Source organism: Triplophysa dalaica, chromosome 19 (genome assembly GCF_015846415.1).
Source record: "Triplophysa dalaica isolate WHDGS20190420 chromosome 19, ASM1584641v1, whole genome shotgun sequence".
In the NCBI taxonomy this organism is placed as follows: Eukaryota; Metazoa; Chordata; class Actinopteri; order Cypriniformes; family Nemacheilidae; genus Triplophysa; species Triplophysa dalaica.
In genome coordinates, this window is record NC_079560.1 from 7722428 (window position 1) to 7749606 (window position 27179).

The following is a 27179-nucleotide window of genomic DNA, read 5'->3' on the forward strand; positions in this document are numbered from 1 at the left end:
AACTTCTAATTACTAGCTGAGCGACCGGAACAATCATTCGAAATTTTGTTTGTTCGCCTGAGGCAAAGTTCATCTCCCTTTGCCTTCTTTCTGCTAATTTGAATGTTGCTTGCACAAGTTATGACACAAATTAACCGTTTTGCATCGAGATCGAGATGTGAAACGTCTTATGCCATCCAGACATCTTTGAGTGTAGCTACATCCAACAGTTTCTGAAGAAAAAATATAAGATATGGACCTGCAGAGTGAATTTTCCATTTTGGTGAACAGTTCTTTTAAACTAAGTATTTGCATTGTTTATTGTAGGAAGTTGTAAATAACAGCACAAAGCCTTAACTACTGCATTAACTGCAGTCTAATGGAGCCAATTTAGTTTAAACATTCATTGCACGTTTATATCAGGTTGCATGATGACAAAGTTATTTCATTGTCACCAAAGGGGTGCTTTACAAGCGTTTTGGTTATGAATGTTTTGTATAATTTATGAGGATAGGGACCGTTTGGTGTAAACATACCTCTTCGGATTTGGTCTTGTGTCTGGGTAATAATGAGGCAGGCGTGACAGATTTCACACTAAGAAGAGCATCGCATCAACTTAATGGCACTCACAACACACACAACCTCATTCCTCTGCTTCAGGAAAGCTTCATATAGAGACGGTATATTTTATTTAGTGATAAATATATTAATAGGAAAGTGATAAAAAAAACTTGCTGTGGTGTGAGATTGAAAAGTCAGTCCTTCTTTGTAAAACGTGTATTGTTGTAGTTATACAGTTAGACATACAATCCATTCACACAAGACTGTGACTTTCTGTGGATTAGTTTAAATTTATTGTCAGTATCATTAAGGTGAAGATCACTTTTTTGGTAGATCTTGTAGACTTTGTGCCATGATTCTTTGAAGTGCGTCTAATATTTATCTTTGTGTATTTGTCTCCAGGCATCTTTACTGAAGAGATGGGATCTTGCTAAGACATAAAACCAATGGTTAGGTAGAGTCAAAGCTGTTCTGTATGAACTATTACATTACAGCCATGTGGTGTCAGCGCCTCTCTGATATGACAGACATTGAGTTTGACTTTGGTCATGTTTCAATGAGTCGGCCATCAGAAGTAGTCCTTGCGAAGAGAGAATGCTCCTTCAATTTCCTTTAGACACACTTGCTCTGTAGCTTTGTGGGTAAAATGATTCAATCCACATTAACAAATTCATTTGTGTGTCTTTAGAGTATCTTTATGTGTGAACAATTTAATACTTTGGGTCATGCTTACTAGGAAATTATTAAAGTCAGTGAACATTATCTCATAATGTAACGTATGGGAATGGTTCTGTTAGTGATAAATGTTTCAGTGGGATAGTGTTAAAAAATGGGGTGCAAGAAATGCACAAAAAGTGCCGGGGCATATGTCTTGCAAAAAATATATTTGGCGGAATACTGATGTTTAGGTACATGTAGTTTTAGATGGATTCATATCAATTTTAGCAATTTTTTTAAGAAACCTCCGCAAGTTTCAATGATCATTTTGATTAATCTGGTACTGGTTATAAAATGAAACATAGATTAAAGAATTCCTGGAAATGTAATAACTGATAGACAAATGTACATCATCAGGACTTTTCTGAAATGAAGTATGAGATTGTAGTGATTAACTAAATCAATTTTGTTTTGCTGCCCTCAAACACTCTGGAGTTCATGCTGTCCCTAGTGTAGCATTGCAATCTGATGCGGGTAAATTTCTGTATTGCAAAAGACTTGATTAATATAATATGCTCGACTTGTTCGTTTTGAAGAGATTAGTTCATAACACTTGAGAATGGAACAATCTAATAGCTGCCGGCCTGTTGTCCTCTTGCAGTGTCTGACAGAACGCTGTTCATTTAGTTTTGCTTTCATTGACTTTCAAGATGAACGATGTTTATTATGACCGCTTTGTACATATATAAACAGGAAAAGTGTTTTTTTTTTCAAATCAATGCGGTTGATTTTGATAGAAATATACACTAAGCCATCTCATTCTCGATTGAATCTCGGTGTGAGCTGTGTGAATGACGGCTTTGACATTTATATTTGTTACGGTAAGATGTTTGAAGTGCCCTCCAGCACAAAACGGCGCGAGAATGCGAAATAAATGCAGTTTTTATAGCACGTAGACCTGATTGGTAAGTTGGTGGATTGCTGCATTGCTTCAAAAATAAAGTAAAAATCCTTTTAAGCATTATGTCTCGTAAGCTTTTAAAACGTCTGAAATGTTTTATATTGCACAGCACTGTGGATTGTGTTCACTGCGTGTTCCTTTCCCTCTGCAAATAGATTTATGTTGGTCATATTACTCTTGAGAAATATAGAGTCTAAAATGGCAAATGTCAAGGGGAATACAAAGTCACAAGGCCTCAGATGTTTTTTGAAGGAAGTTGTGTTGAGTTCTTGAAAAAAATACGCACTGCAATGAATAGAAAAGTTTGCTGACGTTTGTTGATCTAAAGCGTGAACTATCAATAAATGATGAATAATCCATCAAATCTAATAACAGTGTTTTTTATTGTTATTTTCAAACCCAGTTCTCAAGCAAAATACTTAAAATATCCAACTTAAGTTTTGTATTATAAAATGTCCTTAAAACAGATCTTCCACAAAATTAGATTCACAGTCTGCTTTAAAATGTAGTCGCTATGTTTTACAGCCGAGTAGGAGATGTGGGATTCATTGTTTTTTGGTTCGCCCACACCCAAGACGATCACTGAAAACTCTTCATAAACCTTGCCTGGAAACGCTGACGTACTCTCTCATGCATCATCTTTAATACTTTAGGTTAAGAGTTTAGGTTAGAGTTAAGATTAGGATATTTGTCAGTAGAACAAAGACTTGGTTGAATTGTTTTCCTTTCTAGTATGAAGGAGAAAAATAATGAATTTGATGTTCTTGCCAGTTGCTTTCCCAGGTGAACTTAACAGACAAATGGTGCATATTTTTTAGTCTAATTTGAATGACCGCAGAGATTTTGTTCGCACGTGTGTTACTCTAGGTGAATGTGTGAATGAATACATTTGAATAAATTAGCATGCTTAAGTAATAACAGAATATAATAGAGACACATCCAACCTTTGTCTCCTATTGAAATCACATTTGAGCTGTAATGTCCCATTTGTGTTTTTCATTTCTCTTTCTTCAGTTTTTTTCTAAGCCATGCAAATCACATTGACTTTAAGTGTTGAAATTAGCACAGATTTCAGTTTTATAAAAATACTTGTTAAAGAAAAAATCACTTCTGTTGCAGTTAGCTTTTATTTTCACAGTCTAGGATAACACTTCTGATGCTACCGTGCACATTCAGTCTTTTTTGATAAAAGGGACAAATTTAATGCCTCTGACCTTCAGCACCAAGAAAGTGGGCTATAATTGTGTTTAATAGCAAGTTTAATGAAGTGCAGATTGTCCCAGATGCCGTATTGATGCATTTTGGATCTGTGTTTTCCACTGGGCTTTTCTTTTTATTCACAGGACTCTTATCCTCAGACTTCTTTCTACCAAAAGGGGCGGGTATAATTGACTTTCCATGTCCGTGTCTGTCTCGTGTACAAACGCGTCCGCAGAGCTTCTTGAGCATACTCAAAAGCGGATTAGCGTTGAAAGACAAGGTCGACACATAATTTTTTTTTTTTTTTTCAAGCATGCGCTGTTGTACGCATTACGCTGACGGCCAGACTATACTTTAGGCTTTAACAGTTAAATGTCATTCATCATTTAATAGATTAGACTCCTTATGACTCAAAGATGGAGCGAGACAGTTGTTGCTTAGTTAACATTTGGTTGCTGTTGTTTACCACTTTTTTAGGATTTATAGTTTTTAATCTGTTTAAAAAAAATTTGCTTTACTATTAAAAAAGGTTCTTCAAATAGCCACAGCAATGCTATAGAAGTAGAGATCCACCAATATGTTGGCCAATAATCTGTATCAGTCAACAAAAGCATTTCTTCACAGAACACAGTTCACATAGTTTAAAAATAACCGATGATCAGGGCCGATATATATATATATTATATATTTGGAACATGTTAAGAAACATAACCAGTTTGATTTTCAGTATAAATAGTTATTAATAGTTGTTTATTTATGTACTGAAGTATAGTCTTCATTGACAATAGAAACAGAAAATATGTAATTGACAACGGCTTTATTACGCAATAAGCTGTATGTAATGTTCAGAGAGTAAAATCGGGTTTGAAGTTGCAACTTTTTTAATTCCCACTTCAACCCAGAAATAATCCATTGAACGGTGGTCTTTTAATGTTAAAGATACTTGTAATGATTTAATTCAACTAAATCAGTTGTAACATTTATGTTACTAAATACTTTTAATTTTATTAAATCCAGACGTTACTTCCATGTTTGTGGTGGGAAATATCCCAGTTCCAAGGTGTCTTGGATGCATTATTAAAACTACTTGAAATGCGTCTATTATTTATAATGAAGTCTAATTGTAAACTGTAAGTATTTGTATTTTTCCATTCATGTGGCAAGCTGCATGCATGTGACAATAATAAAAAAATTGGCAAAATTCTGTTTAAAATAGTTTTAGGTGGAGTTTTGCATGTCACAGCCCTCCAAACTCTCCATCAGTATTTCATGTCAACAAAGCACACACATAAAGACAGATGCACTGTCACATAATTATCCATTCGGCCATCTCATCGCAGACAGCTCGACTGCTCATTATTCAGCATCCTGAAACAGGCCTAGGTTTACAACACTGCTCTCTTATACCTTTGAGATGGATTATGGTTTCTTGGTTTATGGTTCCTTGCATTGTTTATGTCCAGCCAACATGGTCGGTCTTTGGAGACGCTAGATGTCTACACCTGATGGCTGATGGTTTGTTGGTCCTGACGAGACATTTTTTCTAGTTTGTCCAAACATCTTTGTATGGTCCATAGCTCTTTGATCACCAGTTAATTTTAAGAGGATAATATTTTTTACTTTTCTGGATATAACCGAGAACCAATCCTCAAGTTTATTTATTGATGCTGCCTTTGAATCTGTTTTTTAAAAGTCAGGGGCTTTTATTTTGTCTGACTTTCCTATTAAGTTATTATGGAAATAAGTGAATTCAAAATAACTGAAGCTGTTAGAAGAGCCTCGTGTTATGTTTCCCCACAAAAAGAAAACGTCTAGTGCGATCTTGAAAACCTCTCAGCACTAGAGTTAAGAGGGGTTGTTTACTTAATCTATTCAGTATAATATCCTGCCTCTCTCTTACCAGGATTTAAGCAGGAAAACAAAACTGCCAGAAGTTTTATTTATAAGATTTACTTTTTCATTGCAGGCAGTCTCTTCCCAGTCAATAAGATCTAGCAATTGAGCCATAACCTGTGTCAGATAATCACTTTTCATCCTCTGCGTTCGGCTGTGGCGAAACCTTTCAGATTGTGTTTGGTGACAGAATATTAAGAACCCTACTTCTGGATTGTAGGTCTAGTTGTAACCTTTGGGTCATGTGGAATTTACCCCAGTTTGTCAAGCTTGAACGCCCGTCAGCCTCTTGAATTTAACATATACTAATCAAATGTCATTCTTTCATCCATCTTCAAAATATCTCTTTTGTGTTGTACAGAAGAAATTCATACATGTTAGAAATAACAAGAGCGCCAGTCAATGATGACAGAATTTTCATTTTTGGGTGTCCCATCCCTTTAAGGGGTGTGGTCACAAGATCTGTAGTTGTGAGGGAGTTTTTTCCACTGGAACATTTGTGACTTGGGAAATTTGGTGTGTGTTCCAGACTGAGCCACCTCTTATTGATCTGAAGCCATTTTTACCCGTGAGCTCAGGGAGCAGCGGGAGATCTTTTTTCAGCCCACCTGTGGAGCTTCAGATGAAGGGAGTCTGTTTATCTCTGAATAATTAATGTTCTTCTGAATTATCCACTCTCTGTCTGCAGTATACAAAAGCACCCAGCCACAAAGCCGCTCGCCTCCAATGTTTAAATATTCTACAAGCTGAAATCAAATCGAAATCATTACTTTAGTTGTAAACAGTTTTTGCTTGGCTCTCAGCGATGATGCAAACACCTCATTCTGTATGCAGCTCAACAACACGCTGCTTAACGCCGGTCTGGTCTCGTTCTGCTGAAATCATTTGTGTATAGACCTGAACATTTAGGGTATCATTGATATCCAGCTTTAATGTAAGTTGAAGCTCTGTGTATATGCACTCTGGATTTTTACAGAAAGGTTGTGTTGAATTGGCTCTGGTCATGCCTGAAAATCCCAGCGCCGTGTGACTTTTGTTTAAAAAAAAAAAATCATTGGTGTTTTAAAACTGTTATTTTCAATGATGGAAAAACATTTCCTGTGGTTTGCTTTAGAAAAAAATAAGTCATTAATTTTTGCTGATAATGCACCCAGAGGGGTTTCAATAATGGTGGCTTACAGAGCCATTTTGCGAAGAGGAATATCTGAGGCAACATTAACTTCAATTAATTACTTGGCTTAATGTTTAGAAGCTGCTTCTTGTGGGTGTACAGCCGATCGCTACTCTTCGCTGAACACCTGACTGTAAAAACTGAATCAGCCGCTCGCTTTCCAAACTGTTGTGTAATAAGTCTTATAGTAAGAGTTACTGTTTCTATTTCCCAATTAAGATTTTATCATCAAGCAGGTGAAGATTTGTTCATTGTCTGCCTTTATGTGCTTGAGGAAGTCTGGAACATCTCTGCAGGCGCATCTTTTAAAGGGCAAACGTTTCTTTTCTTTGCATTGTGGACTGTTTACATTTCTCTGTTTGATCTTTTTTAGATAATGTAATAGATTTGGTTGTGGATTTTTTTGGAGATTGCATAGAAATCTTTGTAATATATTCACATTACATTTATGCATTTGACAGACACTTTTATTCAAAGGGACTTATGGTGCCTTGAGACCATAGACCGAAAAGATGGATGACGTGCCTCTATTTACTTCTTTTGTAGAACAATGAGGCCATAGTATCCCAGATATGGCCGCTTACTAGGGGTGGATCTGTTCACAAAATCCACGGTTCGGGTCACGGTTCTGCGCTCATGGTTTTCGGTTTGATTCGGTATACATAGTTGTATACATGGTATACATCAGGCCGATCGTTCTGCAGCGGAGCATGGAGTCCAAAAAGCCTACCGGTGAGCAGAGAGTTTTAGTCAATGCATTGAAGAAAACGGCGACCATGGATGTAAACAGGGTTGCTTGTCAGATTCTCCCATTAAGCAACCATATTTTTTTAAAAAGCCGTTAAAATAAGATTTTAACGCGACATGACAGAAAAAGAAGCCCAAAAGTTGCGCATTATAAGCGGCTGTAATGGTCGCCCCTGTCTGTTCCAAATGGAAAAATATCATTTTGCACATGACCGGACCGAACAATACATGCTTGACTCGAACCGTGATGAGTGAATTAAACTGTACAGGTTTTTTTTTTTTACCGTTCCACCCCTGCCGCTGACATATTGGGCCGATGACGTTATTCTGAGCCTGAGTTTCTACTTAAATATCCCGCCTATATTCCTAGATTTGGCAGTCAGAAACAAGCAAATAATGTTTCCACACACCTTTTATAGCATCTTATAACTAACTAAAACTTACTGGAATGTTCAAACACTTGAACATACATCAGCGTGATAGTAAAAATAAAAATGTATTTGAAGTGTTCTTGGATTTTGGTTTGTTTGCTGTGATCTATACCGTAGCCAGCCACCAGGGAACGATCAAATTGCTTTGGCTTCACTTTGCAGGCTGTGTCCAGCAGATCTGTTTCAATCAAGCGTGCTCTTGGGAATCAAACCTGTGCCCATTGAGCTGCAAACGCAATGCTCTTCCAATTGAGCTACAGGAACACTCAATATATGTATTCGTTTGTAATGTCGTAGATTTCGGCCAGATTAGCCCTGTTTAGATATATGTGCCAAGTGTTATTGATTCTGGCAGTGCACTCTCTCTAGTGCAGATCTCATTTGATGTTCAGATTAGCCAAGGTCAGTTATAGATCCATGAGGATATCACTGACATAAGGAGCTCTGACTGCCAGTTCACATTACCTTACCCTATCTACTGCGGCATTTTTCTCAGAGCCTGGCTTATTTTACATAAAGAAATAGAGTTGTGTTGGAATAATGTTAGACTTTTATGTTTCTGTAGGGCATATTTTGTTTGTGATTGAAAGCAGCACAACGATATTGGTAGTAGTTTGGCTTGGGAATAACACCGCCCTCCTGTGGATAACTCAGCGTGAGCTTTGGACAAATACTAATGTGACAAAACAAAAGTCTTCACAACGCGCTCACAAATTGCATCCCGCTGTTTTTTCTGCAAATTTTGTTATACGTCACTCTGCTGGTTTGGGTTCATTTAATCTTGGTTTTCGAAGTAAAAATCTATTAGGATAGAGTCAAACCAGTGGCTTAAGAAATAATAATGCCACCCGGACCTTAAACCGTAATTCGCCACCTCGCTTGTGAGCTTTATATTATTCAACGGCGGGGCCCTTAAATGAGACGTCTGTAGGCCTGCATACAAATGACACCTTTTAAGAAAGTCATACACTGGTAAGTGTACACATTGTTATTATGATTAATTCCCAGAGGGAGGTGCTGGTTCAGCCTCTTCTGCTCACCACATTCGCTCGAGAGAGAGAGAATTTGCAGCAGCAGCCGTGTGTTTGAGAGTGCTGGACACGTAACGGTCGTTTTGGGAAAGCTGCCTGTATCCGGGCAGGTGCTGTTGGCGTCCCTGACAGTTCTGAGGAGAAAGCGAACAGATTAGCGAGTAGCTCGCAGGCACATACAGCCAAGCGGGGCATTCGCAGGAAGGGCCTTAAAGCCAGAAACGTTAAATGGGTCCTCTGTGCCCACGGCTCGGGATGCCTGAGGTGTTGGGGCCAGATAGCCTTCGTGCGCAGTCACAAAGGCTGTCAGCGGTAAACAGGCACAATCCACTCTGTAGAAAACTGGGATCTGAATAGAAATGGCAGCGGAGGGGTTTAAGCCGAAAAGCAAACGATTGGAAGTAATGGCGGCACGTCCATTCTAGTGATCAATTGAAGCAAATGGAGACGGGAATTGAGAATGTCGGCCTCGTGTTTTTAATGACCCATTTTATTAACGAAGATTTTCTGCACCCTCAATCCACCCTCTCCTATTGCTTTGTTCCACATTTGGTGGGTTTTCGCTAAGTCTTTTCTTATACGCGGTGTGAGGAGGATAAACCTCTTATTGCAGCTGGAGCATAATCCTTTTTGCATGCCCACAGCAAATTACACAGCAGAAGTGGAGCAGATACATCTGTGACTTTGTAGAGCATCAAGACGCTCCTACGTTCAATGATTTTTTACAAAGCTGGAATCCATTTATTTGATATATTCAACCCAATATTAAGTGATTTACTGGGACTCAGAACTAGAGATCTATGTACTGAAGCTTAAAGTATGCTAGCTGGCTAGTTCCAAATAGAAATCTCTTGACTGCCTGGGTTTGTTTGTGGATTGTTGAAGCATTGTTTTTTTCTTGAAGCTGTTGTGCGTTTTTAGATTTTTGGGGGGTTAAAAAAAAGCAGGAATCCGGTTTTGAGCAAGTACATGGATAAATAGTTCAAACCGTCAAACTGTCTTACCATGCTTCACAACTTTAAACTTATAATAATGATTGAAATTTGATCTGTCTGGTGCAATTTCAATGGCAGTTGTTTTCAATACACGAAGTTACCTGCAGTTTTATGTTTCAAACAGAGATGGCAATATATAGGCAAATGTAATGGATTGCAGCTTTAAAGGTCCAGTGTTTAGTTTTTTGGGTGATCTGTTGACAGAAACTACTTCTACTTGTACTTCTACTGTACATAACTATGTCTTCAGAGGTGTATAAAAATCACACATATGTTATGTTTTTATTACATTACAATGAGCTATTTCTATCCACATACACCGCGGGTCCCCTCGCATGGAATTCGCCATGTTGTTTCTACAGTAGCCTTAAACGGACAAAGCGTGTTTTGTAAATACACGCAGCAAAGAAGCGTGACAACATGACAACATGTTTGACCTGTGAGAACCGCCGTAGTGCTTCGAAAGAGAGAGGAAGGGGTGGAGTTATTGGTTGCAGTTCGCAATCTCACCACTAGATGCTACTAAAATCGACACATTGCTCCTTTAAATAAGAAAAGCTTGGTTGTATCCATCGAACTGGATTGACTATTTTTGGATAGTTTTAATCTCAGTTTAATATTTTTTTAAAGGCCACCCATTTTCACTTACTGTGAGATGCTCAAGGCCCTGCAAAAGCCCCATCATTCTGTTCTCCTGTGTAACAAGCCTGTTCTCCATCCCTGACAGCTCATTGATTACCATGGTGGCTGCATTTCGATCGGCTCTCTGATAAATTCTCGCAGCTCTCAATCCTCCCCCTCTTCCAGTGTTCATTTGTCTTTATCCACCGGAGCATTACTCAAAAGGGTTTCCATGAGAAAATGCAAATTCTGCCACACGGCACACGCCATTTGCTATCACCAAATCCTTTCGTCTAACACTGTGAACACTTAGTGATGGAGGCAACCATTTTGCAACGTTTTACTAAAATGACAGATCAGCCCACACTGTTAATTGCTCACAAAGCCTGAAAATAGAAGAAAAATATACATTTAGACACGTTACCGATCAGTCTGTGTTTTCCTGTTCCATGATGGAGAGGAAAGTAAATTATCTTCTCAGTCTATCTGTTGGCTTTGGTCACTATTATCCCCACACTGTAATTTACTGGTTTTACACATGGCTGAATGTCTACCCGGTGTGCCTGTAGTAAGACTGCAGACAGAAATACAAAAGACACGAGCAGAGAGAAACAAAAATAATGAGCTTGGTTATCAGACACTTTAAATGCGGGATATATCTACTGAGATTATATGAGGGAGTGCAACATGGTCTAATTTAGTCTCTGGGGAGGTTTAGATCTTTTTAGATTGGCCTGGCTTAAGCTCTTCAGTTGTGATGCAAGAGTGTAGGCATACAATTAGACCGCTTGCAAATATTAATTTTATAGTACTTGTGTATATCTTAAAGGGATAGTTCATCCAAAAATGATGAGGCCTGTCAGGCCTTTCTTAATTTCATGATTTTTTGGGGGGGATGCCTATTGGTCTTGCAAATTGTTAACTAATGGAAGCAATTATTATGTATTAAAGTATTGTTAAAGAAATAGTTCATCCAAAATGACAAATTCTGTCATCATTTTCCCTCCCACATCCATGTCATTTCAAACATGTTTGAATTTTTTCTGCAGAACACAAAAGGAAATATTTTGAAGAATGTTGTTAACAGGCACCCATTCACTAACATTGGTTTTGTGTACATATGGTAGAAGTAAATGGGTGCTGTTCGGTAACCAACTTTCTTCAAAATATCTTATTTTTGTTCTAATCAAAAAAATCATACAAATTTGAAATGACAAGTGAGTAAACAATGACGGAATTAAAAAAATTGTCTCACTACCATCATTTACTTTAAGTGTAATAAAAATAGTGTTAAAAAGTAGTTTAATATTACTACAACACAGTGTTCCTGAATAGGTCGTAGTGTTGGAGATACAAGGTTTTTGCCCAAGAATGATGCTTTATTCTTTTAAGCAGAGAAATTTCAGCTTGGTTTTACGTCTGGTCTGATCCGCCCAAGTTTTCAACGTAATTGCGTATTACGTGAAGTCATGAACGGGCATCACAGAACAGAGCAAGGCTGGCATTTGTGTTTATAAAGCATATCATTTTATTTTTTGAAAATGACCGATCGTTTTGCTAGATAAGACCTTTATAGTCTGGTATCGTTTGAAGCTGCACTGAAACTGTAATTTTGACCTTCAACCGTTTGGATTCCAGTGAAGGCAACTATAGGGAGAAAAATCCTGGAATGTTTTCATCAAGAAAAAAACATAAACGTCTTGTATGACATGGGGTTGAGTAAGTTATCATGAAAATTTATTTTGAAAGAGAACTACTCCTTTAAATGTCTATTAAACTATGTAAGCTATCCTATTGCTTGCTATTCGAAAAAAAACATAACAATAATTAGCACTATTGATGTACTGACACTGATAGGTAATTATTTATAAAATTAAATGATGAGTCAGTAAAAATAACCATTTAAAAAATAAGCCATGAATATTATGTTTTATATGTATTTATCCATGTATGTTATATACACTATTGTGCAGCAAGTAAAGTGACATCTCATTTTAATCATCACATTACATGTGTTCACTTACTAAAATCTAGTATGGAGTAAGATTTGTTTTATCATATTTAATTAAGCACCTGACAAAGTATCAATAAGCTGTACTTTCTATTTATTTCTTATTATTGGTTGATATTTGAAAAAGTTATAAAACTATAACACTGATATTGGATTGTTTTCATCTGTTTTTGTAATGCATTTCATCACTGTGATACTACCGTCTACCGTAATGAAAGCTTCATCAATTACTGTCACAGAAAATGTGCTACCTGCACAAGTCTAGTTGGAAGTTCTTTAAACCTAACCGAAAGAAATATTCCAGGTGTTCCCCTCTGCCACTGACCCTGCTTGTGCCCAACTTTTGATATCAAACCACATTTAACAACTTGAGTCATAATATGTTTCTATGCTATGACCCCTTTTTATAATATATATATAAAACATAAAGAGTCTTACGTGATCTTGATGTATAAAAAGCATGTTTTATGTCTCCTATGAGTTGTGTGTGCTTAATGTCTACCTTTTAATGGCTTGGGCTTTGAGAATAGCAATGTTTCCAATGATTTTTAATTATGTTAACATGGCAAGCGTTAGGGATGTTGAATCAATGTCCTGGGTAAATGAAAGTGATACCTTAAGGCTCAAACTCCATACCATTTTTCTCTTTAATGACCCATTGAGGGTATGCCAGGGATTTGATTGACAGCTAAATTCTCCCTCGTAGCCAGAGGAGAGAGAAGGGCTCAGCTGGATTGTTTTCCGTGGCTTAGGTTCCAATTCCCAGGTCTCCGTTTGGCAGAAGGGATCCACTTTGCCATCAGTAAACTGTGACCGTGTCTCAGGGCTCTGATCTTTTAATGTCAAGTCCCAAGAACTTTCCATTTGGAGTCACTGATCCAAAACTGCAGGTTTTTTTCGCCGTGTTTGTATAAATTGCAGTCCGCAAAGCAATCATTCGAGTTTCAGGTTTTGTCACAGCCGTCATCAGTCATTCGCTGTTGGCTGTGTGCAGTAAGCTCTCGCCCAGGGTTGTGACTCATGAGTTATATTAACAGAGGTGAACATTGCAGCTCCTCTCGACATAGTTTATTTCCTCAATCAAGTTGGGGTCCGAGCCGAACGCTTGCCTGTTAATGAGAGGCAGGAGAGAGTAAAAGGATGAACGGAAAGATGTTAGCACTTATCACAGCGTGGAGCGTAGATACTGGTGGAAGCGCTGATATTTCATTTGATCACTCATTGGACTCATTGAGTTAATTATGCAACTTGAGGTATCATGAGCTTATTACCTAGAGCCCTGCAGTTCGAGCAGTTGGCCAGTTAATAGATTGAAGAGTGCTGAGCTTTAGGTGTATTGGATGACCACAAACATTACCCATAAGGCCATTTGGGTCATGTCATTTTCCCCCCAGATTTTAGAGATGATTTAGAAAAGATTTTTTTTTAAAAAAAAATGTCCTTAATATCTGTCCTAAATGGTGTTAGTAACCAATCGTAGCATGTTGAAATGTGTATTCCCATGGTCTACTGTTTTTATTTATAGGATGAACTGGGATGCATCAAAAAGACTTTGAATCTTTATATGGGTTTTTTATCTTTTAATAATTTAGAGTAACTATTTTCAAGGATAAATTCAATAGGAGTTAAAAAGTTGAAAATATTCAGATATTTTGGTACATTTTAGGTGAGACACTGCATGTTTAAACAGCACATCTGGGTTTTTTCCCCCTAATAGAATCATTGTCAATCTTTTTTTTTACTTTAAAGGAATGGTTCACCCAAAAAGCATTCATCATTTACTTACCCTCAAGTTGGGGTGGATTCACAAAACATTTTATTTTTAACTGCCATATTTTTTATTTAAGAAAAAGTTAGGAATTCCAGTAAAACCTACTACTTAAGATCGATCTTGTATTTTCTCTCAAGATTGATTAACAAAGAATATGTCATTTTATTCTTATGAAAAAATGAAGATGTCCTTAAAGATATTTGAGAACTTCTTAAGAAGGAACATTCTAAGGAGCTACTTAAAATATCTTAGAGTAGTTCACCTTCAAAATGAAATTTCTGTCATCATTTACACGGCCTCTTGTCATTTCAAACCTGAATCATTTCTTTCGTCTGCAGAACACAAAGATATTTTGAAAAATGTCAGAAACAGAACAGCACAGCCAACCGTAAACTTCTATTGTAACCAATGCAAGTGAATGGGGGGCTGTTGACAACATTCTTCAAAATATTTTCTTTTGTGTTCTGCGGAACAAAGCAACTCATACAGGTTTGAATGACTAGAGGGTGAGTAAATGATGACAGAATTTTCATTTTGAAGTTGAACTACTTTAAGAACAAAACAAGTTTGCCTATGTGAATCCAGCCCAATATTTTGAAGAATGTGGGAAACCAAACAGTTCTGTGACCCCATTATAGCAGTCTTCTTTTCCTGATATGGTAGTCAGTAGTGCTCTAGAATTTATACAGATTTAAAACAAATTGAGGCTGAGTAAATAGTGTCGGCTGAACTATTCTTTTAAGCACCACAGAGTTTTATAGATGAACTCCAAGCTTACACAAATTGACTAAGCCAAACGAAACTCTGTGTTCATGATTTATGGAAAGTAACTGTTTGAGATAAATTATTGAGATACATATCAGTTCAAATAAATTCAAAACAAAGCACAAAGAACATATGGTAAAGAACAAAGAAACATTTAACTTCATTTCAAAAAGAAAAACAGGAAAGGAGAATGAGTAATGATTTTTTAAGATTACCAAGTGTTCCAAAGTGGTGGATGCAGATGAACATCGTGTAGGAAGAGGAAATGAAGCTAATCTTCTGAATGTTTGTTTCCACTCCCGAATAAAAAAATATGTGGCATGACAAACAGGATTTCCATCATATCTCAGGAAAGTGTCGACCGTGGATCCCCGGGCTTACGTGGAAACACCTTGACGCAACACCACCCACTTTCCTGTTAAATCTTCATTCTGCGATCCAGCTAGGCTTCGGTCCAGCCACGGGCCACTCATGTCAGATCTCTCTAACCTTCTTCTCACTCTGAGTTCTGTACCGTACACACAGTTACCCACACAGCTTGTTGACTGAAGTGCACTTGATCGGTTTGCAGAGTGCTGTTTATCAATGTGTCGGTCTGGAAATCAAAGGCAGGTCATTTGTCCTCGGGGCGTGCATGTTTACTTTGAGTATATTTTTGTGTGGGTGGGTGCAGGAGCTACGACTCGGAGTCAAAGACCAGTGTAGTGCAGTTAAAGAGAGGAGATTAGGCTTTGCTTCAGTGGCAGTGTTTGAAGAGCTTTCAAACGGTCATTTGCTTACTTCTTGAAGAGATAGACTGAGAGAGATAGTATAATATAACATAAATGGACAGTCCACCCAAAATACAAAATCTAACATAAGTACAAAAAAGGTTTTTGAAAAGGGGTTTCCAGACAAAAAATCAGTTAACTCTTTCACCGCCATTGACAAGTTATCTTGTCATCTAAAAAAAAAAAACGCTTCCCCGCCAAAGACGAGTTTTTACGGCAATCAGTGTTAGTACTGTTTTACAGCAGGTGGCGCTATTACACACCTTTGGGGAAAAGTACAGAATCCCAGAACCTAGAACGTATATGTTTTAGCGGTTTTTAATGATTGTTCTGAGTGGAATCTGGGCAGAATCTTTGACTAAAACGTTAATTATCTCCGCTGTTTAATCAAAATGATGCATTTTTGAAGAAACCTGCCCACATCTACGGAATGATAAAAAAACTAACAAATGAAGATAGAACTTTTCGGTTTCTTTTGTTTAAAGCGGAGACTCTGTTCTTTCATTTGACATATTGTTTTTCCATATATTCCATGTATTCTATTTACTGTGAGCCATTAAATTTGGGTAAAAATGTTAAAAAACGCTGTCGTAGGCTGGCAACTTTTTTTAAAGAGGCTGGTGACGAATTAGTTAAGGAGCCATTGGTCCAATTTTGTTTTTGAGAGTACCAAATACCAACTTTTTTTTTTAAATCACATTTTTTCACTTATCCAGGGTTTGTCTTAGCTAAGAATGAGTCGCAGGTGGTGCCATCCTGATTTTGTACACACACAGTCACGTGTTTGCCTACTGTACCTTTAAGTGGCTTTAACACTTTACAAACAACAAATAAAAGTAATAAAAATTGGATAACAACAACAATAATAAGTAAGTTTAAAAAAAATTAAATATGACATTTATTCAACTAAACAGAAAAGTTGTTTAAAATCAAATATAGCCTAAGATTTTTATCTTTTCAACAAACTATTCACCTACTGAATTAATTGATTTCGAAACAGCGCCTCTATTGTGGTGTAATGCAGCAACTGCAACTTCATTTGTCAGTCCATTGAGTGAACCCAGTGTTTTTGTAAAGACACCCGACAACGTATTGTAGATCGCTGGTCCTGAGCATGCGGGAAAAAGTCCAACTGCATCCAAATTATTAAATTTGCATGGTCACTCACCGATGGAGATCTCCACAAACATATCACTCGCAATTCGCAAATTCATATTTTTGGTCGCAAATGTGACCGTTTTAGCCGTAGCTTGGAGCCCTGTTGATTGTGTTGTTTAAGCTTTCTTTTTATTCAGAGAGCATCAGACTGTATCAGACTAATAGTCTCTGATGCCGTTTGATAAGATTGCTAAGCTTGGCAGGCAGCTTGTTAATAGTCTCTGAAGTTGTGGTATTTTCTACCTGGCCATCTGCGGTGTAATGCTTTCTTTATTCTATTTTCCAGTTTCCTTTTCGTCAAAAATGCCACTTGGTGTTTTAGAAGTGATCTGTCCTAGAGATATTCAGGACTTTAATACCAAGTAAGCAGGAAAAGATCTCTTTTAAATGCCAGTCTTTATTCCCATTTCATGTTGCCATTGTCCAGTATTGCCTTTAGAAATCATACTTGAGAGCTTTAGATTGTGAAATTTATGAATTCTGTTGATGTTGCTTTATAACTCGGGTCATATGGTCTGTGTCTCAGGGCCTGCCATTGATTTGCACCAATCAGAAGCAATAGACATCTTTAACTGGGTGACTTTCCTCTAGGGAAGGTGGATGTAATTAAATATTCATACTAGATAAACAATGATTTGTCTGTCTGTATGTAATGTGTACAATGTCGAAGTCAATTCGCTTTTTATCGGTCTGCCTCTTGTCTGAGAGAACTTCTAATTTGTAATCCTTGTTTCTCAACCCACATTTAAAGGGACAGTTCATCCCCAAAAAATAGAAATAAGAAGATAATTTGAGAAATGTCACAGTGGTTTCAATTGGGTCCGATGTTGTTTGGTTACCTACGTTCTTCAAAATATCTTCTTTTGGGTTCTGCAGAAGAAAGAAAGTCATGCAGGTTTGAAATGACATGAGGGTGAGTAAACAATGAAATATTTTTTATTTTAGTGTGAACTATCCCTTTAAGGCTTATTACACTAAGCTAGCTATAAATATTAATATAAACAGATGATACGTTTGTAATCTTGGTCTAAAATTTGATTGGCTGTCGAATTTCCATTGTTTATCAGATGGACAAAATTGATCTGATCTCAATGATATTGTTGTCCTGTATTATTATATTGTGGCGTGGACTTCTAAATTTAGAACAATTTTATTGCAATATTTTGATAATTATAAAAAATAATGGATTATATACAATTATTTGTCTAATCACTCAAAAAAAATATGTTTTATGCTTTCGTTTGTAATTTTATTTTGTATAAATGTTAAGGAAAATAAGCACATAAATATTAGATCTATTTTGAAAACAGCCATCACATGACCTCCCATCCACATCATGGGTGTGTGTTTGTTCTGGTGTGTGCGACACACGGTAGGATCTTTGTTTGGGGGAGGTTGCAGGTGTCAGAGGTTTGGTCTGGCTAACACACAAGGATATAATGAGTTTTCCAGACCTGCTCTTATCATCTTTTCCCACTCTGTCCTTTCACAACCTTTTGTTTGTGATGGCCAGAAAACATACATCAAGCTCAAGTGTTTGCGACCTTTGGTCTTTTAGCCGTTTTGTTGTACATACCCCCCTCCCCCGGTCCGTATGTCACACCTTCTACCTCTTCACAGCATTTCCTCCTGCTTTCTTCAATCCCTTCCTCTATCGCCCTCACTTTTTGCATCCTCCCCCTTATTTCTCACTTCTCCTGTCTGCACAACCCTATCTAGCGAGAGAGCACATGTGGGGGTGGGGAGAAACACTGCTGAATTAATCGTGGCCTTCCGATTGGCTGAGAAGCCGAGTGTTGTGGGTAGGGGGCGGGCCTAATTTGTTTATTTCATATCCCCCCCCTTTTTCCAATCTGATGTTATCACAGCAGCGGCTTCTCCGTACAAACATAACTAGACAGTGAAAGGGAGGTATCAAGGAGGTTGGGCTCACTGTATACAAGGGGAGGGGGCGTGTGTGCATACGCGTGTCAGCCGTATGTCCGCCTGAGAATGAAAACCATTTAATTTAGAGAGAACTGGGATATGCGTCAGTTCGCCTGCCGTATCCAAGACACCAATGCCGCGTTCACAACCTGCACAACGTCACGGTTTCATCAGGCGGGAGGGGGGCGCGTTTGGCTACGCCACCACCACCAGAAGAGAGGGAGGGAGAAAGGGGCGAGAGAGGGAGAGAAAGACAGAGCAGCGTAGCAGTGCTGGTGCACTGATACCCGTGCGCGTTTGAGCGTGTGGGGCTGTCGGCGGTCCGCTGTACCGTTGTGACTCTGGCTTCTTGCTGCTGCTGTACGTCCTTCATTCTGCCTGCTTCTGACACCATGATTTTTTGTAACCACTTAGGCGAATACAAGAAGGACGAACTCCTGGAAGCTGCGAGGTGAGTACATGATTCTTTTCTTTGCATGTTCTTCATTTCCCATTCCTGTAATTCCTTTCATTGTTTTCCATTCACTGTTATTCTTTTGTCTGTGCATGTGCACACTGAATAACCCATGTGTCAGAGAAGGGATGGAGATGTCTGACTTTGTGTGGTCAAATGTACACGTGATGAACCGGAGAAGCCCTCACCGTGAACCGAGGACACCCCCCAGGGTTACTATTTAGCATTATGCCACAGGCAGAACTCTGTATGGCTTTTAATTGGTTTCCAGAGGAGGGGCGACGTGTTAAAACTTCCCTTTCTTTGTGTCTACCTGTTGTTTTATTCATTAAGGGAAGCTCAGTGTCAACAAACGCGTATTTGTAGTGGGGGAAAACGTAGCCATGGAGAAACAGGCCTCCTCGGAAACACGTGATGCACTGGCAATCCCAGCAGTCATTGTGCTTGTCACATGAGAAAGACGTTTCACGTCTACATCTCCATCGTCTTTGCCCCCTTGTTATAGCCGTGCCTTCGGGCACAGCCTGCAGCATGGATGCAAATGATGCCTCTTGTTATTTAATGATCAAGAATAAAGGGAACTACAAAGGCCATGTAATTCTCCCCACCATGATCATTAGGAGGAGATACAGGGGGGTTCATTGTTTTGGAATTATGTTGATCATTGACATCGTAGAGACAACTGTTGAGAAAAGCGGGTTTGCCCTGTGCTCCGATTGGTAATCTCCCGAAGACCACAATGCATCCGCAGACACATCAAGTAGATTGATGAAGCCCTCCCGTTCTCTCCCAGCCAGTCGTCTTCCCCCGTCTGCTGCAGAGCTCGCATCTAAATGAAAGATCTTGTATTTTACCTTGAAGTCAGTTATCTGTAGTTACTGGCGGGAGGAAACAGGGCCACTGAGGTGGAATAAACCCTACTGTTTTTGTGGCTTTTGGCAAGGTTAGGTCAAAGACAGAACGACAGAGAAGCTCCTCTGCGGCGTGCATCAGCCTTTTCCAAACTGTCTGGAGGGCATTATTTCACAATAAGGGCAGGAATTGTTTTTATCGAAATGTATTGAATGCCAAACTATCAATATGTTCCAACAGAGAAGCATGGCCGCGCTGTTGGGGAGCAAATATTTCTGCTTCCCATTTGTCCCATTTGATAAGAGTGGCATCAGGCCCATCTCTTGACCCAGATGGCAGGAGGTTGTTGGACGTAGCTCTGGCCCGGCCGACAAATCCAGCGCTGTCATACTCCGTCACACTCGGCCTACTGCTGTAAAGGAGGAGCTGGCAGGTGTTGATGAATCAAACCTCTCTGGGCCACAAGCTGGAGCTGTCACTCTCATCATATCCTCAGAAGATGATTCATTCTCGATTTCATAACACAGACCTTCTTTACAACACAATCTTTTATAGGAATTTTATAGATATTTGGCCAGACAAATTATTTTGAAGGTTGTTGGTTTTCGGTCCATAAAGGAAACCTCTAACAGATGTTGTTCATATTGCACTCCCTTTCTCTCCCGACTAATAATTTTATTCCCCCCACCTTGCCCGTTATCCTTTTCTTCTTCAGCCCTCATCTTCCCTGTGAAATTCACTGCGTTAGCCGTTTCTTTTACTATTCCCTCATGTTCTTTAAAATACTGCTGCTTTGCTTCAGGAGCGGAAATGAAGAGAAGCTCATGGCTTTGCTCACGCCGTTGAACGTCAACTGCCACGCCAGCGACGGTCGTAAGGTAAGAACGCTAACCGCACTATCACTGTTGACCGCCGCTGGTGTATATGGATCGTTAATATTATCTGAATCATATTTTAAGGAACATACATCGAACTTAAATACATTTTGTTAGTTTTGTCCCAGTAGAGTTGTTCATATAGACGCACAGCCTTGTTTTGGTTGTGTTACATTAAATATGGCATCTAGATTAAGCGCCATAGTGGGAAGAATGGAACGTGTTTGGAAAAACAGTTTGAAGAGATTTATATATTTCATTGTTCAGGTGAATGTGGAGAGCTGGGTTTAAAGTGATGATTCACCCAAAAATGCTAAATTCTGTCATTATTTACTCACCCTCTTGTCATTGCAAACCTACATGACATTTTTTACTCTGCAGAACACAGAAGAAGATATTTAAAAAAATGTTGTTAACCGAACAGCGGCGGTACCCATTTACTTTTATGTATGGACATAACACCAATGGGTACCACTGTTGTTCAGTTCACAACATTCTTTGAAATGACAAGAAGGTGAGTCAATGACAGTCACAATTTTTGGATTGAACTTTCTCTTTATAGTGAATGGGGAGCGTAACTCTGGATTTTTATTCAATTGGTCTTTTGCCAAATAGTACATTTGCATTTGCCATTTATTTAGACTAGTTTGTGTTGTTGCTCTTGTGTGGTTAATTCGGGAATCCAAATTTTGTATTTTGTGGTTCAAAGAAATATAATTTCCACTTTGCGCAGAGACAGCCTGAGTTGCTCCAGAGATTAAAGCAAAGCAAACCCTCAGGATTTTTTGAAAATGTATTGCAATATGTCTGCTACAGAATTAGTAATCTAGACTTCAGTCTATGCTCACTGGTTTTAAATTGAGGCTAGCTTGTTAGTTCAGTCATGCATACGGAATAAGTTAGGAGTAGTCACATACCTGATTTATCTTTATTTAAAAGCTTCTCCTACATTGTATGCCTGACGTTTTGTCAGCGGCGGATGCTTGAGTTTGTTCAAAGTCCCCTTTGCATTAATGTTTATGTCATTGTTTATGTCACAGGACAGGAGAGCAGCAGTGCTGTTGTAGGAGTGTTCTAATCTCTCTGTGAGATCAAGCGCTTGATTTAGAGGAATTACTCGCAGACAGTTTCGCCTGTCGCCTTCATGCATATTTATTGAATATTGACTGATTTCCCAAGCCTGTGCTGCAAAATGTTCTTTTTCTTCTTCTTTTGCAAACATTTTGAGTGGAGTCTGGCTACAGATCTGCACTCTACAGTGATGTTATACCAATTCGGAATAAGTGAAAATAATCTTTTGGATATTCATACACAGAATATGGGGACATGATGCTGCATATTACTTTATTCAGCGTTAAACAGGATTTACACATCACAGTTGTTTTTGTGTTTACAGGCCTAGGGATTTTGTTTGCTCATTGAAGCTCATTGATTTTTCTTTTCAGACAGGTACATTTTTTTATGTCAGACAGTACATTTAAACATTAGTATTTTATAGTATCTAATATAAATCCTGGGTGTCTAAGCGTTAATTGCATCTAGAATTAAAGTTTGTGTTAACTTAATATATGTCTCGGTACTGTGCATAATAATTTTGTATTTTTGAAAATTTATACAAATAAATAAACCAATTATTGCTAAATATAAATAATGCATGTAAATATTTCCTAAATATGTATACGTGTATGTGTTTATAAATAAATAAATAATATGCACAGTACACAGACATATATTATGTAAACACAAACGGTTATTTTGGATGCGATTAATCACGATTAATTGTTTTGTTTGGGAACTCAGTTGTTTTAATTGGTAACTCGGGTTTTTCGATTCCAAAATAAATGTGTTTACATATGTTTATATAAATATACAAACACATATGCATATATTTAAGAAATATGAATACTACTTACATATTTATATTTGTACATAATATAGATTATATTTAAATATATAATTAATATATTTTTTATGTAAATATAAGTTAAACATGTTTGTGCGTGCATTTATATATGCATAAAAGATATACACAACACACACACACACATATATATTATATAAACACAACCATTTATTTTTTGAATTGTTAATGACGGTTAATTGATTTAACAGCGCTATTTTTTTTCTTATAATGTCTTTGTAGCTTTTGAGACAATTTTTTACTTTTGTTTGATTTGCAGTTTCTTATTTGCACAGTTTTAGGTTTTTAGGCTTTATTGTACACCTTTTTGGAACAGTCTGATTGATTTTAACAAATACCATGCCGTGCACAGTGCAATAGTTGTTAGTTATTATTTACTAAATTTGTATTGTGAACATTGCATCTTTGCTTTTAAGTCTAGTATGATGGCTATTTGTGTAAATATTTCACACATCTGTCTCATAACAGACCCTTTTGTAAATATGTTTGCTCTGTAATGTCACATGTTAAAATATTAAACAGACAAAGTTATCAAGTACCGTTAAAAAAGGTACATACTATGTTTCAGATGTACGGAAGTGGTAAAAGCGAAATGCAGCCTATTTCCAACCGACTGAAAGCTTTAATTCATATAAAGCCCTCCACACAGACGTATCAAAGTTGCTCGCAGCTGTTTATTTTGCAAAATTCATATCACAACATCAATATCTTTTCATCAGAATGTTGATCATTCATTTCGGCAAACGCTGTTTTGAGAATCATATATGTTTTAAAACAGCCTAGATTGAAATTCATTCCTCAACTTCCTTAGCAAGATCTCGATTCAGCTTAAAACAGTTGAGAGGAGTGTAAGGATGTGTCTGAGATTAGATTTCATCGACCCACAGGCTCATGCGGCCCATATCGCTTTTTACCGTGTTAACTGACCTTAGCGATAGTCTAATGCTCATCACCTTCATAACAATGGGCTTTAGTTATCTGAGAGAGTGTTTGTTCCATCTGACATGGGGCCGTTAGTAAAGGAATAATATCATGTCACGTAAACCCTCTTGACTCTAATCTCAATGGATTTAACTGAAAGCGTAGACTGTCATTTCATTTTGTTTCACTTCAAGAGATGGTTTTAGAATCACCACGATGATGTTTAGACACAAAGAGCTGGCGTGTGCATTCTACCCGGTATAATCTTCATCTCGGTATTAATGAAAAAGTGCTTCTTTGGGGCTCATCTGCTTTAGTTGCCTGATTTGCTTTTCTAGACGGATTTGTGGATGTATTGAAATCCCAATATAAGCTTCTGTAATGTCAATAGCAGCTATACGGCACGTCTGTGCTTGAATCATGCAAATGTCCTACCAATGTAGCTTGTGAATACACCAGAGAAACCTCGCTATAACACTTCATTAGACATAGAGAAACACTAAAAGAGCAATTGAGTGTCTTATCCTTTGCTTATCCGGAGGATCCCTTCATCTACAGATACTCTCTCTGTTGTCTAGCTGTCAATACAGTGCTTTAATATCAGCTGGCGTAATGCCCACAGATCGCCCACAGTTCGTTCACTCACCATCTGATGGCAAGCGTTGACTAAAATCCTCATTGCAAGACTTACCATATGCAGCTTCCACTACATCCACTGAGGAAATAATTTGAGCTGATCGATCGATAATTTGAGCTTTCTCTTGGACAGGCAACATTTTATTGGTTAGTGTTTTTTCAATACGATCTTTATTAGTGAGGTAAAATTTTGCAGCGCTATTTTTTAAAGCCACACAAAAGCAAGGCTCTACATGTCCAAATGACATATATTAAATGAAACGACTGGCTCTAGCGCTGTGAGACTCTCTGTACAGTAACCGCAGATTGATGCTGAGGTGAAAGACCTTGAAAAATTGTTGTGAGGTGGAAGAAGCATATTATTTAGAGCTCTGTCCCTTTAATTTCATAGCCCATTTCATCCACCTGATACTCGAGCTGCAACCATGAAATAAGTGATTTACGTTACAGCGTCCGCCGGCACTGTGTAGAGACAGAACCTTCCTCCACAAACACCCCCATGCAGCAGATTTTAGCTGGACCACAGCCAAACCCCCATATGGTTGAATGATGTATTCTGTGCTCAGACAGAGAAGCCCCGCTTGGTCTTCTTTCTTCGCATCTCTCTGCCAAGCAGTGTTTTGTGACGAGTGATTTTTTTATCAAAATGTTCTCACTCCTAGTACTAGCATGCCAACATTTGGATTTTACTTTTCTTCAGAGAACATTGAAAACCTAATTTCTCTGTTTCAAGGTGTGCGATGTTTGTGTTGGCTACACTGTTTCCAATATTGTAGTTTTTATTGTGCCGTTGTGTCATTATACCACAACCAATCAAGCAGGTTATGTTTTTTTGTCCCGTTTGGTGTCTGTAAGCAAAAACACCATATGCTGGTGATGGTGGACCCAGCAGGTCCACTGCTGTAGCCACATCACATTGCACATCACCATGGCTGCCTTTGATTCCCTGTCAGAATCTGTAAGCATTTTGACAAAGTCCCTTTTGGGACGTCATCCCATTGGGCAGCCATATTTGCGACACCTCCGTGCAGTTATTTTAGTCAAAGACTAATTCCTGTTTACTTAAATGAGGGAATATAGATCTCCAAAATCTAACAATGTAACAATGAAACCGTATTTTTGACAAACATTTCAACCGTACCATAAATGTTGTTTCATAAACTCAAATTAAAGTTTGTATCGCAGAGATGAGGTATTTTTTGTATGCAAAACCTGGACTACATCCTTTGGGTTCCGTTAGACGTAATCGTGCATATAAATCTCACAATAATGCAACATGGACACAATTCTCTAAAAATGTGGATGGATGTTAATTTACGGAGTAATTAATTTTATGGTAGTGTTATGGTAGTGGATGATGTCCAAGAATGAAAATTGCTAACACTCTTCCAAATATCTTTCTCTGTGTTCATTGGAACAATGATAGGGACAAACTATCCCTATAAGCTTTGCTCTTTACACCAGAAAATGTAGTAGAACTGCAACATATTGTCAATAAATGTATAATTTATCGTCTTTGCTAGAATACAAGAATGTTATCTGCCCTCCTGCTGTGCTTTAACTTGTCAAAAGTGATAGGCTTACATCTGCCTCTCCACTTGGCAGAAGTGTAAGTGTCTTTGGCACGGATATCATTGGCGTGACATCCTACTTCGCATTTTGTGATACAAGTGAACCGCTTTTCATTTCATAATTATATGTTTGCCTCAGCAGCCATGATGTTGAACCCTGAACGCTGAAACAGATGGCCCTGGGCTTTCAGTTTATTGCTTGCTGTTTTCCACACACTTATTGGACTGTACAGAGCACATCACTTGTAAAATAATATTGATTTTGCCGTTGCGTTTTTCCATTACATGTGAAACCCATATCTTGCATTTCATAGAATAGTTAGCGGACTCGGATAGCTTTTTAATGGGGAAGCAAATTGGAAAGCACTATGTTTGGTTATTTTTGGACATCCATTTAGTTTAACAGCGTGACCCTACAGGCTTGTACCTCTTTCAACATCCATCCTAATGAGAGGTGATGATGAGAGAGCATGCAGCCCTCTCTGCTGGTAAACATCTCATCTCTGCCACACAGACGGAGATCTCTCCCATCGTTCTGAATACTGTCTGGTGTAATGTTCACTTGATGAAACATGAGAGATTTGCCGCAAGGTTAACGCTACAATGTGGTTTTGCGGTAACAGATTGGAATTAAATTAAGCATTCTGTTGGTACCTTAAATATAACATTGTGTCCATAACAGATATGATATAAGACTTGAATGGGGTGGGCGGAATGACCAAAAATCTATTTCACGGAATTAATCGTTTTATTTCAAGGTAACGATATAATTCACGGTAACAATCTCATATTTTTAATTCTATATCTTATACCTTATTTTTCTTAGATTGATTTAATTATTTATTACAGTTCACTTAAATGCTCACCATAGTTAAAATGAAGGCAAGTTATGAAAATGTACTAAAGATATAAAATTAAGTTCTGATAATCAGATTTATTATTTATTTATATAGATTAGATGCACAGTTTTAGTGTGTTGCGACTCTCTGTTTTTAAGTTTGTTTATTCTCGCTCTTATCTTTGCTCTGCGAGTCTCTGCTGACTCCACATGCGTCTCCCAGTAGCAGCGCATCACGTTTAAAGAGTGGCGAGCTTTAGCATCATCATTCGTTTCAAGGCAAGTTTCGACATGGCTCACCTAAAGTTAAACTTTATTAAAACTATTAACAGCTTTACAAAGCGACCTGACGTCTGATGTAAGTGAGAATTCGCCTTTTTAAATGCACACGCAGATCACTGCACCCCTGCACCAGCACCCTTACGAAAATAAACGAGTGTAGTAACCATGGTTTTTGGTGCAT

General features: G+C 38.0%; 1 protein-coding gene across 4 annotated transcripts in view; it reads left to right on the forward strand.

The window, feature by feature from the left end:
- tnksa (tankyrase, TRF1-interacting ankyrin-related ADP-ribose polymerase a) overlaps positions 1 to 27179 on the forward strand; it is a 79220-nt gene that overhangs the window by 11032 nt on the left and 41009 nt on the right. For all 4 annotated transcript variants that reach the window (XM_056731124.1, XM_056731125.1, XM_056731126.1 and 1 more), the window contains 2 exons: positions 19063 to 19099; positions 20757 to 20832. In XM_056731124.1, the coding sequence (XP_056587102.1) occupies positions 19063 to 19099; positions 20757 to 20832 (113 nt within the window). The remainder of the gene's footprint in view (positions 1 to 19062; positions 19100 to 20756; positions 20833 to 27179) is intronic.